The 21,411-nt window shown below is 45.5% G+C and overlaps 1 protein-coding gene across 1 annotated transcript in view; it reads left to right on the top strand.

The window, feature by feature from the left end:
• LOC107123997 (obscurin-like) overlaps positions 1-21,411 on the top strand; it is a 73,710-nt gene that overhangs the window by 3,766 nt on the left and 48,533 nt on the right. The window contains exons 3-5 of the mRNA XM_015427371.1: positions 5,719-6,011; positions 9,711-9,983; positions 18,886-19,164. Of these exons, the coding sequence (XP_015282857.1) occupies positions 5,719-6,011; positions 9,711-9,983; positions 18,886-19,164 (845 nt within the window). The remainder of the gene's footprint in view (positions 1-5,718; positions 6,012-9,710; positions 9,984-18,885; positions 19,165-21,411) is intronic.

The raw sequence follows: 21,411 nt of genomic DNA, 5'->3' as shown, positions 1-21,411 counted from the left end.
CCAATAAATCGACGGCACTTTCTTCTTGGATTGAAAGGATCCAGATTGCCAAGACATTCATACTACCAAAATTTTTGTATCTTTTTAGAACTTTACCTTTGGACATTCCTGGATCTTATTTTCGCCGATGGAAATCACTACTTACAAAATTCATCTGGAATTCAGGCTTGAATAGAGTTTCATATGACACCTTAATTAGACCAAGAAAAGCAGGGGGCCTCGCCCTCCCAGACTTACAAACGTATCATGCTGCAACCATATTGCTAGGCCTTTTAAAACTACATGACTCAACATTCACATCAGACTGGAAAACAATTGAAGAGACTCACCTGAACAACTTACCGTTCCAATCGGTTTTATGGGAAACCGCCAGTAAAAGACCAGCCTCAATCCGTCAAAACCTCTTCCTCTCCACTGCATTGATAACCTGGGAAAAAAAGAAACATAGGTTAGCACCACCAGTTTCACCTTTAACATCATTCACCAACGTGTCATGGTTCCCCCCTAGTCTTCAAAGGGATACATTCACAACCTGGAAGAAGAAGCATATAAATTTCCTCTATAAAGTTACCACTAACAACAAAATCGTCAAAACCTCTTCCTCTCCACTGCATTGATAACCTGGGAAAAAAAGAAACATAGGTTAGCACCACCAGTTTCACCTTTAACATCATTCACCAACGTGTCATGGTTCCCCCCTAGTCTTCAAAGGGATACATTCACAACCTGGAAGAAGAAGCATATAAATTTCCTCTACAAAGTTACCACCAACAACAAAATCTCTTCGAAAGAATTCATTGAAAGCAAATACCGATGCTCTCTTCCTTGGTTTGAATTTTATCAAGTTTCACACCTGATTGACTCTTTAACATCCCACTCCTCTCTCCACAGACCTCTAACTGTATTCGAAAAACTTCTAAAACTCAATCAAAACTCTTTTAAAAATTATATTTCAATTGTCTATTCAGATCTCATCCTCGCAAAAGGCACCAAGCGTCTGACCTATCAAGAGGCTTGGCAGGCAGACTGCGACACCCCATTACTCCCTGCAGACTGGGACGATATTTGGTCATCTCCCTCATTAAGATCATGTTCCCTAAATATACAAGTACAAAGCTTTAAATTACTTATGAGGTGGTATCTTACCCCAGTCAGGATACATAATATCTCTAAATCATTCTCTCCTATGTGCTGGAGATCATGTGGACAACAGGGCACCTACATACACTGTTGGTGGTCATGCGCAGTGGTTCACCAATTCTGGTCGAAAATTATTCTTTCTATTAAAGAAATAACAGGTTACTTACTACCTATGCAACCTGAACTTATTTTGCTAGATCTCTGGGTTGACTCTCATATCCCTAGAATCAAACAAGAATTAATTTCTGTATTATTAACTGCGGCAAAAGTTGTTATTGCCAATAACTGGAAGTCCTCAAATAGACTACTTGTTTCAGCCTGGCGTTTAAAAATCTTAGAATATTATACTATGGATAAAATCTCAGATGTTGTTGTGAGATCTGACACAATGGTTCATAAACCTAATTTACAATTGAAATGGTTACCTTTTCTAGAATATATGTTTAACTCTGAATCCACCAAATTCACTGTTCCACAGAAATTTTATGACATTTTTTATCACTTGTAGTTAATATATATTAGTGTTCTATTATTCCTCACTACGTTTGATGTCTTGACGCTACTACAATCTTGTTATTTTGTTGATTATTATATTGAAAATAAAAATTGTTATTTAAAAAAAAAAAAAAAAAACACGGTATCCAATCCAAACAATCTATGGCCCTTCTCTCCCTGAATGTGGAGAAGGTTTTCAATACCGTGGAGTTCCCTTACTTCTTTGCAGTACTTAAGGATATGGGGTTTGGTCCAAAATTCACTCACATTATTGAAAGCCCTTATGCGCATCCAACCACCAATATTAAAACAAATGGCTCCATGTCCCAAACAATAAATCTTAGGTGAGGTACCCGACAGGGTTGCCCGTTATCTCTGCTTTTATTTGCCATGGTGGTAGAGTCTGTAGCACAAGCAATTAGGACAAATCAATACATCAAGGGAGTTCAAATTAGAGAAACAGAATACAAAATATCTCTTTTTGTGGATGATATGATGCTTTATATTACAAACCCGATGACATCTATACCTACACTACTGCAAACACTGTCCTCCTTTGGAGCAATCTCAGGGTTGCGTATAAAATGATGCCAAATCACAAATAATCCCTATTCATATCCCAAATGAAGAACAATCCTAGCTCAAACAGCTCTTTAAATTCAGCTGGCTTTCAAATTACATATCCTATTTAGGAATAAAGATACCATTGGACTTAACGAAAATATTATATTATAACCATAATATGATTCACTCTGAAATGCGCAGTACCATCTTTAAATGGAGTAAGTTAAACTTATCTTGGCTGGATAGGTATAATTTAATAAAATCATTCCTCTTACCTAAATTTATTTTCATATTTCGAGCCGTTCCTATAGCCATACCCTCACTCATACTTAAAAAATGGCAGGCCACTTTGTTGGAGTTTTTGTGGGCGGGACGTAAGGCGAGGATAGGTTTTCACATCTTACGGAAACCGAAACACCAGGGTGGGTTTGGATTACCAGACATAATGACGTATCAAAAAATGACATTGCTGGCTAATATTATTAAGATCCAACGTGCAACTAATCCACCAGACTGGATTCGATTATGTTCGGATCTTCTACATCCATTTTCACTAGACTCTTTGATCTGGAATGCTAAACCTGACTTACCAGCCTCCAAATAAACTAATGTGTTCCTAACTCCAATGTTCAGCTTATGGAAATCACTACGTAAAACGCTGCTACCTGGGGTGTCAAGGTATTCCACTTTCACACACCAAGCCTGGTTTTCCAAAACGGTTGATCATACTTACCTAGAATCTTGGAAGAAAGCAGGGTTGTCTCGTTTTTGTGACATCTTGTCTAAACAGGGTCTGATGACGAAATCAGAAATAGAAAATAAATTAAGTTCACCTGTCCCGTGGTTCCTCTACCTGCAAATACAACACGTTACTAGCCAAATCAAAATCACCTCTACTCTATGCAACCTCACACAGATTTTGAATTGATCTTAAAGTTATACGACACACAAAATAGGGGATCAATTTTGGCCATATACCAATTTCTCCTAAAGGACAAACCACCCAGACTTATGGCATACCAGACCGCACAGCAGAAAGACTGTGAGGAAACATTAGATGATGATTTTTGGTCCACATTGTGGGGCTTGCAATCATGCTTCCCCCGCTCTATACCTATGGAATGGCAACAATTCAGGATCATGACAAGATGGTACCTGTCACCACAAAAAACTCCCATATGAGATCTACGCAGTCACCCCTGTGTTGGAAGGGTTGCCAACAGATTGGCACCTTCACACATTGCTGGTGACAGTGTGATAAGATTCAAACTTTTTTTGGAAAGAGATACAATGCCACATCAGAAACATTACTGGTATAGACATGCCAATATGTCCAGAAGGCCTTTTTCTTGATAATTGGCCTGAATATGTAGAAAAACATAAATACAAAACAACCTTAAACATCATGATATACGCAGCAAAACTCTCTATTGCCACGTGTTGGAAGGATGCTAATCCACCTAATATACAACTCTGATATGGTAAGCTATGGGATCAGTTCTTAATGGATTGTGTCACATACAAATTGAAAAATACTTCCCTACAGCCCATCAAATATCAATTCATGGGGAAATGGGATCCCATTTTAGACTTCCTCACAAAAGAAGAATTCATACCTGAATCTTGGTCACATCTTCAGCAATGGTTATGAGGCTTTGCCCCTCCTTACAATAAATACAGCTATTTCCTCTTTTTCATTAGCCTATTTCATGGACATGTCAGTAGATGTTTACTGGATTGTTAACTTCTTTGTGCAGAGTCAATTCCTTAATGTAAGCAAAATTTTTACTCTTATAGTGCAGCAGATGAATCTTGGCCTTGATATATTATTGAAATTGTAACAGATGACCAGGTTTGTAGAAAGATCTGTTTTGTCTATTCATAGCTCCAGTCACTGGATTGAAGTATCCAGAGAGGGGGCCATGTTGAGAATTACATACAGTGATGATGATACATGTAGTCTGGCAAATCAGGATAGATGCAGCTGAAATTTGGGATAAGGCATGCCTTTCACAGTCTTGTTTGATTTAACTTTCCTAAGTTGATAGTGCATAGAAATTCCAAGTTAAGCTTGTTGGAAATGTGTGACTTGCAAGGTCTAGATTCCAGTCATTATAGGGTTAATCTGCTTTACCTAGTGTACTATTGTTTAGACTGACCTGGAAAGGAAACTTGGCTCAGAGCCAATGGGGATAGCCTGGGAAAGTCTAAGTCTGTTTACTAGCAATCATTGGTTACTGTGTTCAGGTGACTTTCTTCTAAGGGTCAAGAAGAAGGGGAATCTCCATTTGTTGTGTGACCATGTGTTCTGTGCTGTAAGGATGTGAATATGTAGCTCTAGATATCTCTTTTGTTTTGTAGCTTTCCATTGGAACCCTTCCCTTAGAAACAAAGCTTTTTACATAGAAAGAAATGTCTCCTGTCCAGTGAAGCAAAGATCCATTGCAAACTCTGAGTATTTAGGTGATATGTGATTGTTTCCCCTAAGCTTATTGTTTTATTTTAAAACAGCCTCTCTCCCAGGGGGCAGTCTCTTAAGGTAGTTGGAGCAGTGGTGCCAGGGTTATTCAGTTCTCTCCAGCACCCAGTCTTCTTAATTGAAAAGTAAGGGAAAAGGGTCAGACATCTTCTCCACAGTCCCACTGCACCAGTCAAATTTGGAGCCTAATGAACTGACATTAAAATGGCATTGAAATGTAGGGAGGAAAAGAAAGCCACATGTTAGGTCCTACCTGGCAGCTGGTGGGGGGTTCCCGGGTCTTTTCCGAGATCTTCTGCCATGCGCAGAAAACATGGGGGGTGCTATAACGTCACCTGGAAGTGACCAGTGTTGAGGGTGTCACGCCACCAGTGTCGAGGGTGACACTCTAGTTTTTGAGCAAAACTCTATGAGTATTTTTGCCTTCAAAGCCATAGAGCTGCCCAAAAACTAGAGCATCTCCCCCGACATCAGCAACATGATGACGTCAATTCTGGGTGATGACATCGCGTCAGGGACGTCGCACAGCAACATCCTTGTTGGGGGGTGTGTGTTTCCTCTGCTGGCCAGCTGGCTGGTGGCGGATCAAGAGTGGGGGGACCCCCGCTGGGACCTGGGGGCTGGGAGCCCTACCTCATGTTGCTGTGGTATGAAGGCAAAACTGCACACTATGTATTCTTAACAAGATGGGTCCAGGTTTCTCCACAGCCTCGCAGCAGCTAGAGGGAATGTCGTTTTAAAAGTCTGCAGGGGGCTAGTTTGGCTTTGGGTTAAAGTGCGGTAGGAAGAAGGGCTCCTGTCTACTCCCTGCACTGTTCTCCCAAGCCGAAATGGTCTCAGGGGCCGTTTTTGCCTCATTTTGGAGCTGCGTTTTGATCAGGAATTTGATTCTGAGTCATTAAAAAAGCATACTGTCTAGTTTGGCCTTGAGACAGCCCTATGTATGAGCATTTGCAAGTCTTGAGTGGTTACCGTCTACTTCTCAAGATCAAGGGAAGAGATTTGATAGGACTGTTTCTTTGGCTCCTCCCCATTCACAGCAAGTTTCTTTCTGCCACAGAACCTCCTGTAAGGGTTGTGCATTCCAATGCTGAGGAGGCCCATGCCTACCGGGCTGGAGAGCGTGTGGAGTTGGTCTGTGAACTGTCCCGCCCTGATGCTCCTGTGCACTGGTACAAGGATGGGAAGGAAGTGGAAGAAAGCGAGGCCCTCTTGCTGGAGAATGAAGGCCCCCATCGCTGGCTGATCATTCCCTCTGCACAAGTGCGTGACGCAGGGGAGTTTGCGTGTGATGTGGGGGGTGATTCTGCCTTCTTCAACATCACAGTCACAGGCAAGAGAATGAATTAGTTTACCTTGGGAGAGGGCATAAATGTCTGTAGAATCTTTTCAGTTCATTTTTTGTTTGTCTTAGTTACATGTTTTAGAAATTTTTATCCTTATACTAATACTGAAGTCGCCCCGTCTGTGCGGATAGCTAAATACGCACATCGGTGGGACCTGGGGGGGAGGGAGAGGTTTGTGCACACGTGGGGCGGTGCCAACATGTGCACAAAAATCCAAAAAGTGGGAAAAAACCTCAGGGGGATGTTTAAATCCCCCCGAAAGTGCCAGAGCGTTCCGTGCGCACGCGCACGAAACGCTCTGTGAACGCCGCGAGGCGAGCCGCGAGCCGGGAGAGGGGGGAAGACCGGCGAGGGCGGCTCGCAGCTCTGCCCTCGCATCGGAGCAGGGGGAGGAGAGAGAACAGCGAAATGGAGGAAAGGGGAGTGGGAATGAGGACACTCACCGGTTAACAGGCCAGAGCGTGCGCGAGGCCGGGAGAGAAGGGAGTTGACGGCCAAGGGAAGGGAAGGGGGGAGCAGAAGCTTCTGGGAATTGTAGTCTTCGATAAGCTACTCCCCTCCCCTGAACAGGCGAGTATCGCGGGCCACCCCTTGTTATTACTAATGTTCCATCTAAGGTCCACAGTGTTGTGAGCAAAAATTCTATTTCATGTGTGAAAAGGCTAGTAGCATTAAAGTTGTGAGCAAGCCTACATTTGACTATTGCGTAAATTAGTTTTTTAGATTGTTTCCATAACTTTGTAAAAACCTCACAATGAATTCTTTTAAACTATATTTGAACTATATTTTAGGAGAACTATATTTTAAGAGAAAACAGAATCAAGTCAAATTTCATTACAAAAAATGTTGTCCTGTATGGGGGCAGACCAAGCTTCAAGAGACCTGGTCTACCCTCCCCTTTCCACTATATTGGTAGAATATATTGGGAGAACATGTCTACCTACCCCAGTCCACTATATTGGTAGACCTGGCCTCAGTCACCCTGTGAAACTATATTTGAACTATATTTTAGGAGAACTATATTTTAAGAGAAAACAGAATCAAGTCAAATTTCATTACAAAAAATGTTGTCCTGTATGGGGGCAGACCAAGCTTCAAGAGACCTGGTCTACCCTCCCCTTTCCACTATATTGGTAGAATATATTGGGAGAACATGTCTACCTACCCCAGTCCACTATATTGGTAGACCTGGCCTCAGTCACCCTGTGCTGAGCCTTAGAAAATATACCAGCACTTGTGTGGGGGGGGAGAGACTGTTGCAGTCTACTTTGTTTTTTTTTAGTAAAATATGACAAACAGCATTACAAGTCAAGAATAACAGAGAAAGAACAATCACTGTCAGAACCCTGCCTAACCCAACAAACAGGAAGTTGCTTAAATGTTATCCACCTGCCCAAACTATTTATTTTTTCAAATAGTTATATCCCACTTTTCTCTGTGACTCCAGGCAGCTTACAAATCATACTGAAAAGCATAATGGGTGTGTGCATTTTTCCAGTTCCATTATAGTCAATGGGCCCCATAGGCTATAATGGAGAATCAATCTGGGGATATCTGGGGCTCTGGGGAGGCTGTTTTTTCAGGTAGAGGCCCAAATTTGCAGCATCATTACTGGTGTCTCTCTTTAACCCCACCCCCAAGTTTCAAAAAGATTGGACCAGTGGATCCAATTCTGTGGGTCCAAGAAGAAGGTGCCCCCATCCTCCATTGTTTCCAGTGAAGGGGGAAATGCCTTCTCAGTTCATCTGTGAGCTGATGCAAAAATCCGTGAGCTGCCAGCTAAACTTTTGTGTCAGTGCCCCCTAGTGTAGCTTAGAGGGACCTCTGGTTATTACATCTGTTCAGAGTCTGTTATATTTCTTCATTCATTTCCATTCCAGTCAGTTTCAAAAGAAGCCTCTCCTTTGCTTAATGACTAAAAAAACCCTTTGGAGATCTGTGATCTGATTTCTGTTTTTACATTTGAAGAAACAGTAACCATTTGAAGTTGCAGTTTGGATCTGGACCACCATGCCGGGGAAGGGTGCTTTAACCCTTTTCCTGTGTTCCAAACAATGTGATGTAAATTGGGCTCCAGAGATGCTGTTGTTTCTGACTGGGAAAGTGGTATTGGTTCGGAAGAGTCAGCCCTATCCTGGACAGCCTAGGCTAGCTTGATCTTGTGAATTCTCAAAATTAAGCAAGGTCTGCCCTGGCTAGTGTTTAGACCACCGAGGAATACCAGAGTTGCAATGGAGAGGCAGGCAATGGCAAACTATCCCTGAACATCTCTTGCCTTGAAAACCTCACGAGGTCACCTTACGTCAGCTGTGACCTGACAGCAAAAAGAAGAAGAAGAAGAAAAAGGAAGAGTTAGATTACCCTCCTCCAGTGTTGATATCCTTAGCCAAATAAAAAAATAAAGATCATATCACAGATCTTCAGTTTGATGGATTTGTTCACATATACAGATTTATTGTGGAAACCAATCAGAGAGAAAAAAAAACCCACAAACAGGAGTTATTATCCCATTGGTCCGGTCCAACAGGATTTATTCTTGGAGGCTTGAAAATGTTTGGATCAAGTCTGTAAAGAAAGAATTTTTGTAGCACAATGCTGGAACTTTTGTCAGTGAGGCAGTGGGAACTAAACAGCTGGACTTTGTTGAGACTGGCAAACATATTAAAGTTTTGCAAGCATAAAACTAAATACATAAAGAGATTGATCATATCTGACAGCTTTTTACAGTATTGGGACTAAAAGAAGATGATAGAAATTACTACAGACACTGATTTATAGAATTCTGTGATCAATCTTGTCAATAGAACTTTTACTTTCATATGCAGTTTTCAGTTTGTATATCTGATATTTTGAGTGTATTAATTGTGGCTTGTGAAAAATAAGGATATGCTTAATTAAATGGATATGTGACTATGAAAAACAGCTGAGTCCCAATGTACCAAATGGGTTTTATTCCTGAATGTATATACTGAATTTAGAGTATAATCCTATGAAGAGCTACTCTAGAATAAGACCGTGGATTTCAGTGGTCTTAGAATGCAGTAACTCTGCATAGTATTACACTGTCAGGATCTTTTATGAGGGTGGGACATTGTGGGATTTTAATAAGGATATACTTTGGTGGTAAATACAGTACATAACCACAGCTATAATTCCACTTCCGGTATATTGCAAAAGAATAATTCCTCAGCATTGTAAAGTGAGTTTGGTGTGGAAGCAACTGGAATCACAATGTGCAGAACATTCTCCCTTGCTTTCCAGTCTTTGGTTTCACTGAAGTTCATGACACCAGCCCTATAGCCAGAAATTTTGGGTTGGTGAGGCATGGGGAAATTTGGTGGGGCAGCAGGGGAGGGGGAGGGGTGCAGGCAGCCCCCGCTTGAAAAAACACCATTTAAAGGATTTCCTTTAAATGGGGTTTTTCAAGCAGGGGCTGCCCGCACCTGAATTCCAAGCGGCAAAATCACTGCTTGGAGTTCAGGGAAGGCATGGGCTTCCCCTCTCCTTTTCTCCTGCAAGATTTAAAAGGCCCTCCAGCTGATCGGCAGGTCATTTTGCTCCCACTGATCTGCCGGAGGGCCCTTTTAATGCCACAGGAGGGGGGGGCAGCAGCTGTTGTGGGGTGTGCCCCACTGTGGCTACGGGCCTGCATGAAACATCTTGTGCTTTTTTCCATAATGCTGCAGAGACACCTGTGCAGATTGTACAGTCCAATGCAGATGTGGCCCATACTTATCAAACTTCAGAACGTGTGGTTTTGGCCTGTGTGCTATCCCGCCCCAATGTTCCTGTCCACTGGTACAAAGATGGGGAAGAGGTGGAAGAGGGGGGACACTTGCAGCTGGAGAGCGAAGGAACCCACCAACAGCTCGTCATTAGCTCGGCACAGGTGGAAGACACAGGCGAATTTGTATGTGATGCAGGTGGTGACTCTGCCTTCTTCAATGTTACTATTGCAGGTGAGTAATGTATGATGAATTCTTGCTTCGGGGCTACATTTCTGTATATAATACAGTATATTTCCTCAGATTCCCATTTGAAACTCAACTTGGCCAGTTGCAACTTAAGGGCCTGTCTTCATGAACTCAAGTTTTGGGAATTATATTTTTATTCAGTTCCTGTGATTTGCACTGTGCCCAGCTGGGCAGGTGGTCTGTCTGTCTGTCTGTCTGTCTGTCTGTCTGTCTGTCTGTCTATCCAGGGCTTTTTTTGGGGGGAGGTGCCGAAAGTCTCAAGAGGGAAATTAAGTTTTCAATCTGTATACTGAAAACTCATGAACATATGGAGCAGAAGTCCATCAGTGGCTCTTAGCCACAAGGTATAGATAGGAACTTCCAGTCTGGGGCAGGTGATGCTCTGTATTCTTGGTGCTTGGGGGGGGGGGCAAAATGGGGGGGGTTTTATGTCACTGGTGCTTGGGGGGGGGGGCAACAGTGGGAGTGCTTCTAGTGCCCTGGCCCCACTGCTGGACTTCCTGATGGCACCTGGTATTTTTGGCCACTGTGTGACAGAGTGTAGGAACTTCCAGTCTGGGGCAGGTGATGCTCTGTATTCTTGGTGCTTGGGGGGGGGGGGTCAACAGTGGGAGGGCTTCTAGTGTCCTGGCTTCACTGCTGGACCTCCTGATGGCACCTTTTATTTCTGGCCACTGTGTGACACAGTGTTGGACTAGATGGGCCATTGGCCTGATCCAACGTTGGCTTCTCTTATGTTCTTATGTTCTTACAGCAGCACTTTCCACTGATGGGACATATAGTGAACTTCATGGCATGGCAAGTGTATTACCTGTCTTCTGTGCTGATCAATACAATTGTGGTGTCAGTGGAATGGGTGCAGTTTCTGTAGTGGCAGGAGCAATATCTGGTGAGGCTTTATTATGCCACATCATTTTTGCTTAAATGTCAATAATTCTTTTGCACCCTCCCAATATGGTTGGCTAGTGATTTAGTGGGAGAGTGTTCTTGGAAAGTAGTGAGGGTGGACTTGGATTTCACTGAACTGACATATCTTAGAAGGGCAGAGAGGGGCAGAGGTTAACTGTGGTTTCCCCCATACTACAAGTTATCCGACAGTCTGAGAGACAACTGGAGAAATATACATTTTCTTTATGGATAAGTTTAAATGAAAGTACTATATGTAATTGAATATGTATTGAATGCTGAATAGATATTTATGAGAAAATGAAATTAAGAACCACTGGAAATAAATAACAGCAATACATTAGTTTTTGTAGATTTTCCGGGCTGTATGGCCGTGATCTTGGCATTGTAGAACCTGACGTTTTGCCAGCAGCTGTGACTGGCAAAACACCAGGTTCTACAATAGCAAAACGTCAGGTCCTACAATGCCAAGACCACAGCCATACAACCCGGTGTTGTACATATTAGATTCCATGTCAAAAATGAAGTCAAATGAGGAGGAAGATCTATGTTTTATTTCAATTAACAGAAAAACAATTGGACCAAATAGTCCATCCAAAATTGACTACTTTCTTCTCAGCATATTCAGGAAATATGCTTCGATTAACAGGAAAACAATTAGACCAAATAGTTAATCAAAAATTGACAAATTTCTTCCTTTTCTTCTTCATCTTCTTGAGCCTATTCTGAACATATTCAGGAAATACATGATATTTTATACATGGACTGACATCATAATCCTCTGATTGGCCAGATATAAAGAAACATATATCTACGTCAAACTAAGTGTTTACTTAACCTAACCTAAATGATAATGGGCAAGGATTCTTCATATCAGACTAAAATCCTATCTGACCCAGACATTGAAAGGTTTGCCCTAAGAACTTTGTACCTATTATGTTGTCTGCTAACAATATCAGACCTACAAGAGGAAAGCCTTCTATATAACAGGCCTTTCTAACATCCTAATAAAATATTACTTAAAGAATAAATCTATAAAAACCAGAGAAATATGAATATGAACAATCAAGAAGAAAAAAACCTATATATGAAAATCTTTATATTCCCATTCATACCACACTGGAAAATCTACAACAACTAATGAACTCTGGCCGTGAAAGCCTTTGACAACCTAACAGCAATACAGTTTTGTATGTATTGTCTTTCTTATCCTACCCCAAGGTCTCAGGGCAAGTAGCAAGATATCCTGATAATCTTTTATCCTCATGAAATTGTTTGAGGCAGATTTAAGTTAAAACGTGATGAGTTGCCAAGGATTACTCAGTATTCTTCATGACAGAGCAGGAAGTAATCTTCTCCCAATCTCAACCCAATATTTCTTTTATTGCAGCATGTGAAGGAATGCATTTTTTCCTGGGATGTTTGAGAGGACCAAAACCTCCCCTTTCCCCCCCTCTTTCTAGCAGGGAACAGGGATTTTTGAAGGAATGAAGTGCTAGAGGGACACCAGGAAGGAAATGTTTAGAATTTTCAGTAAGAGCAGGCATGATAACAGACATGATAAAAGCTCCTTGCAACAGGAAGGAGCTCTCTCTTCCTTGGGCCCTGCACCGATGAGCCCACACAGACCTCTCCACTGGCAAGGCAGCCGTTGACCATGTGCTTGCCTCAAAAGCTGGAGCAAGCTTCAAGGTAATTGAGACTCTAAAGGGATCTATAATATCCTAAGCAAAAGGAGCCTGTCCTATTTTAACATCTGATAGGGCACGCTGAACTGCAGGCTGTGGAAGGTCAGTAGTTCATCAGTTCGAGACCCGGGTGCCGCATGATGGAGTGAGCTCCCGTCTCTAGTTCCAGCTCCTGCCAGCCTAGCAGTTCGAAAGCAAGAGATTGCAAGTAGATAAATAGGTACCACTTTGGTGGGAAGGTAACAGCGTTCCGTGCACCTTGGTGTTTAGTCATGCCGGCCACATGACCACGGAAACGTCTTCAGACAGCTCTGGCTCTTTGGCTTTGAAACGGAGATGAGCATCACAACCCTAGAGTTGGATTTGACTGGCTTTCAAGCAAGGGAACCTTTACCTTTAGGGCATATATAAAGAAAGGGACAGAAGGTTTTTGTTTTTCCCATTTCTTTTGGTTCCCTTGCTCAATTTGCTGCTGTGCTAAAATATGCTTCTAAACATTTTCTTTTTTAATAAATACTTAATAATTTTGGATGCTGGCAGGGGTTCTCTGTACCACATAGACCTCCACCAGGCACATTGTTTTAAAAGAAGTGCCAGGAGGAAGGAAGGCAGTTGGCAAGTGGCTATTCCTTCAGGGGTGCACATGACCATAAATGAGTATTATTATTTATTATTCATTTCAATTCTATACTGCCCATAGCAGAAGCTCTCTGGGCAGTTTACAAGAAGTATAAAAACAATAGCATACAATAGATAAAATGTTAAGAGTTAAGCATTCATTTAAAATAACATTAAAAACATTAAAAACAATAGACCAGACCCCAAAAAGACCTAATGCAGAGTGAAAAAACAGTAATCTGGCTAATTGTAGCGGGCCCCTGCATGACTAGGGAAGTCTTTAAAGGCCTTTGCAAAGAAGGCAGTCTTAACCGAAAAGATGGCAAATTTGGAGCCAGGCGGGCTGCAGCAGGGAGGTTGTTCCAAAGAAGGGGGGGGCGCCCAGGCCCTTAGCCAGGATTTCTTGTGTCGGGGGGGGGCATTAAATTTATCAGGGGGCACCTTATTGATTTGGTTAAAGTAGGTGCCCCTTTCACCCAGCAGCATCTGATGGCCTCTTCCTCTTCTCCCCCACAGAGGGGACTTCTCTAGCCTGGACCCCTACCCCCCCTCACTCACCCTGTAGGCAGGGCGGGATGGCGGTGGTGGAGGAGTGCGCCGGTGCACTCGCCCACTTGGAGAGCCCCCAGCCAGCCAGCCACCGCTCTCCCTTTTACAGGGGCCGGGTGGGGAAGGCAGATGGGAAGGTGAGGTTGTTGAGGAATGTGCGAGTGCGCTCGCGTGCGCCCTGCTAGGAGACCCTTCAGCCAGTCAAGGCCGAGCGTGGCCAGCCTGGGACGGAGGCGCGCTGCTGCAGGCTGCAGCCGCCTCATCTCTTCTCCGCTCTCCTCCATGTGCTCCACCCTGATCGGCAATGGCGTCACGGCCATCTCCCCACTCCCTCCCCAAGCAACAGCAGCAGCAGGTCCAGGCCCGTGGATGGCTGTTTCCCCACTGTAAGAGTTGGGAAGGGAGTGCGCTGCCGTGGGAGGGAATAGAGCCGCCTGGAGGTGAAGGGGGCCCCCCTCCTCCTCCTCCACTGTTTCCTCTCAGAGGTGGCACTGCAGGCGCCGTCGGGCGGGTGTCAAAGGGAGCAGAGAAAGGCAGGCGGGTGTCTGAAGGTGACTCTGCAGCCCCCAATGGGCCCACTCACTGTCCTGTCCCGTCCCATCCCGACCGTCGGCACGAAGGCAGGCAGGCAGGGGTGCTCACTCGCTCTGCCCAGCATGGGGCTGGGGCTGGAGACGGCGAGGCGGCCACCAGGGGTGGAGCGGAGCACGATGGGGTGAAGCGAGGTGAGGGAGGAGGGTTGCGCTGGGTTGCCGGGCACTATGCCCACTGGCCGGCCGGCGAGCGCATCTTGTCTGGGGCCTGCCTGGTTGCCTGCCTGCCTGTCCAGGGTAGTAAGTTGGGGGGCCCTGATGGAAAGTTGGGGGGGCCGGGCCCCAAAATTATTCAATGTAGCTACGGGCCTGGGGCCACCACCAAAAAGGCCCTCCCCCAGTTGCCACCCTCTGAGCCTCTTGAGGGATGGGCACCCAGAGGAAGGCCCCAGAGGTTGAGCAGAGTGTCCGGGTAGATTGGGGTTGGGAGAGGCACTCCAATAGATATTGTGGTCCTAAGCTGTGTAGGGCTTTATAGGTTAAAACCAGCACCTTGAATTGGGACTAGAAGCATACAGGCAGCCAGTGCAGGTGGGCCAGAACTGGCCTTATGTGTTCAGACCTCTGGGTCCCAGTTATTAATCTAGCTGCTGCATTCTGCACCAGCTTCAGCTTCTGAACCGTCTTCAAGGGCAGCCCCATGTAGAGTGTGTTGCAGTAATCTAACCTGGAGTTTTCCAGAGCAGGCTATCCCTGTCCAGACAGGGATGCAACTGGGCCACTAGCCGAAGCTGGTAGAAAGCACTCCGAGCCACCGATGCCACCTGAGCCTCAAGTGACAGAGATAGATCAAGGAGCACCCCCAACCTGCGAACCTGCTCCTTCGGGGGGGAGTGCATCCCAGTTTAGAACAAGTTGAACACCCCCCATCCAGTCAAAGGAATTATCCACCAACAGCATCTCAGTTTTGTCTGGAATGAGTTTCAGCTTGTTAGCCCTCATCCCGTCCATCATCGTAGCCAGACACAGGTTTAGCATGTCCACAGCTTCACCTGCCCACTGTCCCCATGGTGACCAGGTGCTGGGCAGCAGGAGACACAGAGGCAAAGCCTCAGAACTCGGAAGTGAAGGGAAGCTGTGAGTCCTGACTCTCCCAGCGGGCAATTCCGTACAAAGAGTCAGGTGGTGGTAGCAGGCTACCTGAAAGTGGAAGAAAAGCCCCTCCAAGGTGTGGAGAAACTCCCAGGAGGGCAGGGCAGAATAGGGCCTGCAGCCACAGCAGGCGTGTTCTGCCACACAGCATATCGGTCATGGGCCACAGTATATATTTATATCATAGACGAGTGCCCAAGAGCAGAGTGGCTCTCCCTGGAGCCAGTTGTATACAGTCAGGCCTAGGGAGAGCTTCTGTAGCGTTTCTGCTCATCCAGGTGCTTTCTGGCTTGCTCACAGGGCTGCAGTAACTGCCTAGCTTGTGATGGCTTTAGAGGCCAAAGGGTGTGTGCACATGTCTGAGGATGCTGCTCAGCCCCAAAGCTGTCATGGGGGAGGCTTTCAGGGGCCTAGAGAACAAGTGCATTCAACCTCCTTCATCACCTGTGCTCAAGTTACTCAAGCCCCTTTATTTCCAGGTGCATGGAAGGAGGGGGGGGGAATTAAACCTTCCCTCTATGCCAATTTCCTTGCCAGCAACACCCACACCTGGGACCCCTGGTTTGCCCTATTGGGCAACTTACCTGTAGCCCATCAGGACAGGTAAATTTCACCAGTGGGGCAAATAGCTGGTCTGCAGGTCAGGAAAACAGTACAGGGGAAGGCTTAAGCCTCCATCTCACAGTCTCACTTCTGATTGGGCCCACGTGCACCTGGGAATTAAGTGTCATATGCAGAACTCCCAGAACATGTCTCATGAACAGGACCAGAGTGGACATACGGGTGCAGCAAGGACTTCATAACACCTTTATTTTATTTATTTATTTATTTATTTTTCATATTTATATCCCGCCCTCCCCAGGTGGGCTCAGGGCGGCTAACAAGGGCAGGACACAACCATGCCAGAATAAAAACATATAAAAACATAATAAACATTCAACATTAAAACCACTGTGCTCAATTCGTAACTGATGTCCTAAGTCCAAGATGGGAACTCCACAGTTACAGATGGTGCTCCCAAAAAGTACGTGTCCAGTGACGATGGTCGAAGCTCTTCTACAATTTCCAACATCTTCCTTGGGCCTCGTTGATGCATCCTTTGAGATACCTTAATGGTGGTGGTATAATGGGGCAGCGGCTCCTACTCAAAGGCCTGGTGGAAGAGCTCCGTCTTGCAGGCCCTGCGGAACTGCATAAGGTCCCGCAGGGCCCGGATCTCCCTCGGGAGCTCATTCCACCAGGTAGGAGCCCTTCACAATGTATAGTTTCCACCAGCAAAGCTATATTGAAAAAATTCTGATCGAAATGCCTAGCTGGTCAGCTGATGATTAGGGGCTTCCCCCATGAATAGATTTGGATAAGCATTGAGTGAAGACTTGAATACAGCGCTATGCTTAAGGGGCAACTTTAGGGATCCCCATGGGAGCCTGTAGTGCTCTAAAAATATTGGAAGCCGCTAGGCTTGTAGTGGAAACATTAAGAGAGCCCCAGTGGCCTGATGGGTAATGATATTTGCTTCTTCTCTCCCCTCCCAGCCAGGTTCTCTGCAATGTTTCTTCGCTTTCAACATTGTTATATACAAGCCTACTCCCACATATATTATATCATGAATGTGTAGCAAACAATAAATAGCTATAATAAACAATAAAAGTGAAATCTAAAATAATGACAAAAGCAAATCCTTTCCCAACTGGCGTTCCAGTCAGGGAAGAGAATTATAACTCACCTAAACATTACTATAGTGGATTCTAAATTGAATTATCTCCTGAAGACCTCTCTGAATATCAATTCTTCATTCAATAACTATTCGATTACATTTTGCACTTTCATTTTAACTTCTCTGTAAAGTTAATTTAAACTTCTTTGGTTTGGTTTATTGTTGTTGTTGTATAAGTGCCTCACGAGGGAAGCCGAGTTCAGCTCTGGCTGCTTTCCAAATCACGATTCACAGAAAACTCTTTGTCCATTACTACAAGTTGCTGTAACTTGAGAGACATCCCACTCAAGAGGAGCCCAGACAGAGAAAGGCAAGAGTAACATGCAGCTTGCACTTCCTGTCCTCATTTAAAAGCCACCATTTGGGAAGCAGGACCGTAACCCAGATTGTGGAGGGAAGTTCTTCCACCTAGACCTCTCCGCAACCCAAGGCTCTCTGCCTGGCACTGTTTGCTACTCATCTGTCTACATTCAGAAGTAGGGTTGCCAAGTCAAAAAAACTCACCGGTGGGGGAGCCTTGCCGGGCTCCGGGAGCCGTACTCGGATGTGCGCGCGCACCGCCAGCGCATCACCAGAAGTGACGTGCGACATCGACCACGTTGGGGGCGTGGCCCGGATCGTCAGAAGGAAAACCATAGAGTTTTCCCTCCGACGATCCGGGCCATGCCCCCAACGTGGTTGTGTCACCTCCGGTGACGCAGCCACGTTACGCTTTGGGGGCGGAGTTCCCCCCGGGGCCCGATTCCGCGGCGGCAGAAACCGGGCCTCCAAAGCAGGGGTTTACCCACCACCCGCCCCCACTTGGCAGCCCTATCCTGGTTGGAAAATACCTGGAGACTTTGGGGGAGGAGCCAGGAGAGGGAGGGGTTTGGGGAGGGGAGGGCCCTCAGCATGGCCCCATGCCATAGAGTCCACCCTTCAAAGCAGCCATTTTCTCCAGGGGAGCTGATCTCTGTTAGCTGGGGATCAGTTGTGAAAGCGGGAGATCCCCAGGCCCCACCTGGAGGCTGGCAACCCTATTCAGAAAGTGCTGATCAGACCGTATGGAAACTGGGGACCCTCTGGGGACTCACGAATGAACCTGTGTTCAGTGACATGGCTCAGCTTGATTTAGGCCTAACCACATCACACTGTTTACACACATTGCCTCATTGCACATAAGACTCCCCAGCAGGGCAAATTAGAGGCTTCTCGGGTGGCCATTTCAGGTTGGGAAAACATTGCCATCGGAAGGCTTAAGTCCTCTCTACCCATGTGCCAATCCAAATCAGGCTCCCATAAACCTGAGAATTAATTACCATAAACCTGAGAATTAATTACTGGGAGCTCCAAACACAGAACTCCTAGCATTCGTCTGGTTTGACAAGGTCCCAATGTGGACCTAGAAACAGTGTAGCATGTGGTTGGGTCCTCAGTTTTATAACATGAGAAGCAGTACAAGAAAGGGTATTTTCCTTATCCCTGAATAACCACAGTTAGCCCCACTCATCTGGAACTGACACTTGAACATGATACTCAAGTTGGCTTGAGTCCGGTCACCTCTTTTTTTAGGAATTAAGCTATTTCTGTGTATCTGCGTAATATGCAGGAAGCTCTTAATGATGAAGGGAGGATATTTCACTCCAGCAGAATTCACATGACTTGTGTATGGAACGTTGTCTATGGGAGGTGAGGGTTATTTCGCACCGTCTTTCTTCAGACACATTTCCTTTGTCTCTCTTCAGCTCCTAAGGTGCACATCAGTCCTTTGGCAGAGGCCCAGTGCCGTCATGCAGTCCAGACTGGGATGCCTCTCCTCCTGGAGTGTGAGGTCTCTGCCTCTGACGCCCCTGTCCAGTGGTTCAAGGATGGCGATCCTGTGCCCTTGGATGATGACAACTTGACTGTCCAATCAGAGGGCTGCATTCGTCAGCTGTTGATCCGTTCTTCCTGCCCACTGGACTCGGGGACATACACATGCGACACAGCTGATGACACCATAGACTTCACTGTGACAGTGGAGGGTGAGTGTTGTAAGAGAATTTTAATAGTAAGAGGTTTGGATCAGAGAATTGAACCCTTTATACACAGAAATCCTATAACTGTTTCTGTCCTTTCAGTTAGCAAGCCGCTTTCAGCACACAGGGCAAGACTCCCAAAATGCAATGCCCGTCTCTTTGTTTCAAAAGGCATTTTTTCCCCTGTCACAAACCCACATTGTTTCCCTATAGTTTAAAACTCTGCAGTAATTTCACAGTACAGTAATTTGGCTTCAGCAGACTGCGTCATGTCTCTTATCTCACACCGCGAACACAAAAGAACATTCTGATTTCATGGTTGTCATTTAGAATCGGAAGTGCTGTCTTGTGTTATTTTGAAAATAAAATATAAATCCTGGAATGTGAGGACATCTCTTGCGTGAAAGGGTCTCACAATTTTTAAAAAACACCTGGTCATCAACATTTGTAACAGCCCATGCAAAATCTTTGATTAATTCTGTATAAATTGGAGTCCTTTTGGGCAGTTCGGCACTGACTCTTAGGATTCAGTGAGATTCTTTTTCTCTCCTGAAGGCCCCTGGTCAGTCCAGGAGCCCCTGCGCGCATGCTCTGTAGGAGAAATCTTTGTTAGTTCATTTGCTTGCATATTATCTCTTTAGGAAATAAGACTTGTATTGTTTAAAATTCTGGCGAAGCGTATAGCTGGCGTCTTGCCTGGGAGCACTGATACTTGATAGGTTTAATAAAGTAAGTTTTGTTTTCCTTTAAAACAACCTTGGGATGGTCTTTAACTAGCCTTAAAAAGTCTCACTCATTCCTTCTGCCTTTGGTGAGGAGGCATCACCTGGCGCATATGAACAAGGGGTGGTGGTGGTTTGCACCCACACCTATAGAGGCGTGTAAACCTTGGGGAAGAGGAATGGGACTGTGCCTTGTCCTCATGGGCTGCTTCTGGCTGATCTGAGAGGCTTTGGAACTGGAGATGGTGCCTCAGGGCAGTCACTTGGTCTTCCTTTCCACCATAACCCTTGGACCTGGACCAGACCTCACTGCTCGAGACCAGCCTTACCTCTGCCAGTCTTTTGCCTTACAGCTCATCACTTTTTGTGACTGGGCCCTAGGGACCCAGTCACAATACAAGAACTCGTGGGCACGCCATGAAATTGCTGAGCGGTCGGGTTAGAATGGATAAAAGGAAGTCCTTCTTCACCCAAAGAGTGATTAACACTTGAAATTCACTGCCACAGGAAGTGGTGGCGGCTACAAGCATGGACGGCTTCAAAAGGGAATTAGATAAGCATATGGAGCAGAGGTCCATCAGTGGCTATTAGCCACAAGGTATAGATAGGGACTCTGGGGCAAGTGATGCTCTGTCATCTTGGTGCTTGGGAGGGGGGTCAACAGTGGGAGGGCTTCTAGTGTCCTGGCCCCACTGGTGGACCTCCTGATGGCACTGGTATTTCTGGCCCCTAGGGACCCAGTCACAATACAAGAACTCGTGGGCACGCCATGAAATTGCTGAGCGGTCGGGTTAGAATGGATAAAAGGAAGTCCTTCTTCACCCAAAGAGTGATTAACACTTGAAATTCACTGCCACAGGAAGTGGTGGCGGCTACAAGCATGGACGGCTTCAAAAGGGAATTAGATAAGCATATGGAGCAGAGGTCCATCAGTGGCTATTAGCCACAAGGTATAGATAGGGACTCTGGGGCAAGTGATGCTCTGTCATCTTGGTGCTTGGGAGGGGGGTCAACAATGGGAGGGCTTCTAGTGTCCTGGCCCCACTGGTGGACCTCCTGATGGCACTGGTATTTCTGGCCCCTGTGTGACACAGAGTGTTGGACTGGATGGGCCTTTGGCCTGATCCAACATTGGCGTCTCTTATGTTCTTAGGAACTCTCAGTCTGGGGCAAGGGATCCTCTGTCTTCTTGGTGCTTGGGGTGGTGGTCAACAGTGGGAGGGCTTCTAATGTCCTGGCCCCACTGGTGGACCTCCTGATGGCACTGGTATTTCTGGCCACTGTGTGATACAGAGTGTTGGACTGGATGGGCCTTTGGCCTGATCCACCATTGACGTCTCTTATGTTCTTATGACCACTCCTCTGCGTTCCAATACCAGAAACAGATAGAGCTGCAAATCTCTTTCCAAACAGAATTAATAAATGGCACAGCTCGGAACCTCTTTCACGCCTTCCTCTCCCCTCCCCCCATGCATAGCTTACATTCGAAATGACGCTTTTGTGTTTGTTTTTTTTAATGTCCCATGCCATT

The sequence above is a fragment of the Gekko japonicus genome, unplaced genomic scaffold (genome assembly GCF_001447785.1).
Source record: "Gekko japonicus isolate JY-2015 unplaced genomic scaffold, Gekko_japonicus_V1.1 scaffold2129, whole genome shotgun sequence".
NCBI classification, from domain to species: domain Eukaryota; kingdom Metazoa; phylum Chordata; class Lepidosauria; order Squamata; family Gekkonidae; genus Gekko; species Gekko japonicus.
The sequence above is the reverse complement of the archived record's forward strand: the minus strand, read 5'-3'. Positions and strand labels throughout refer to the sequence as shown.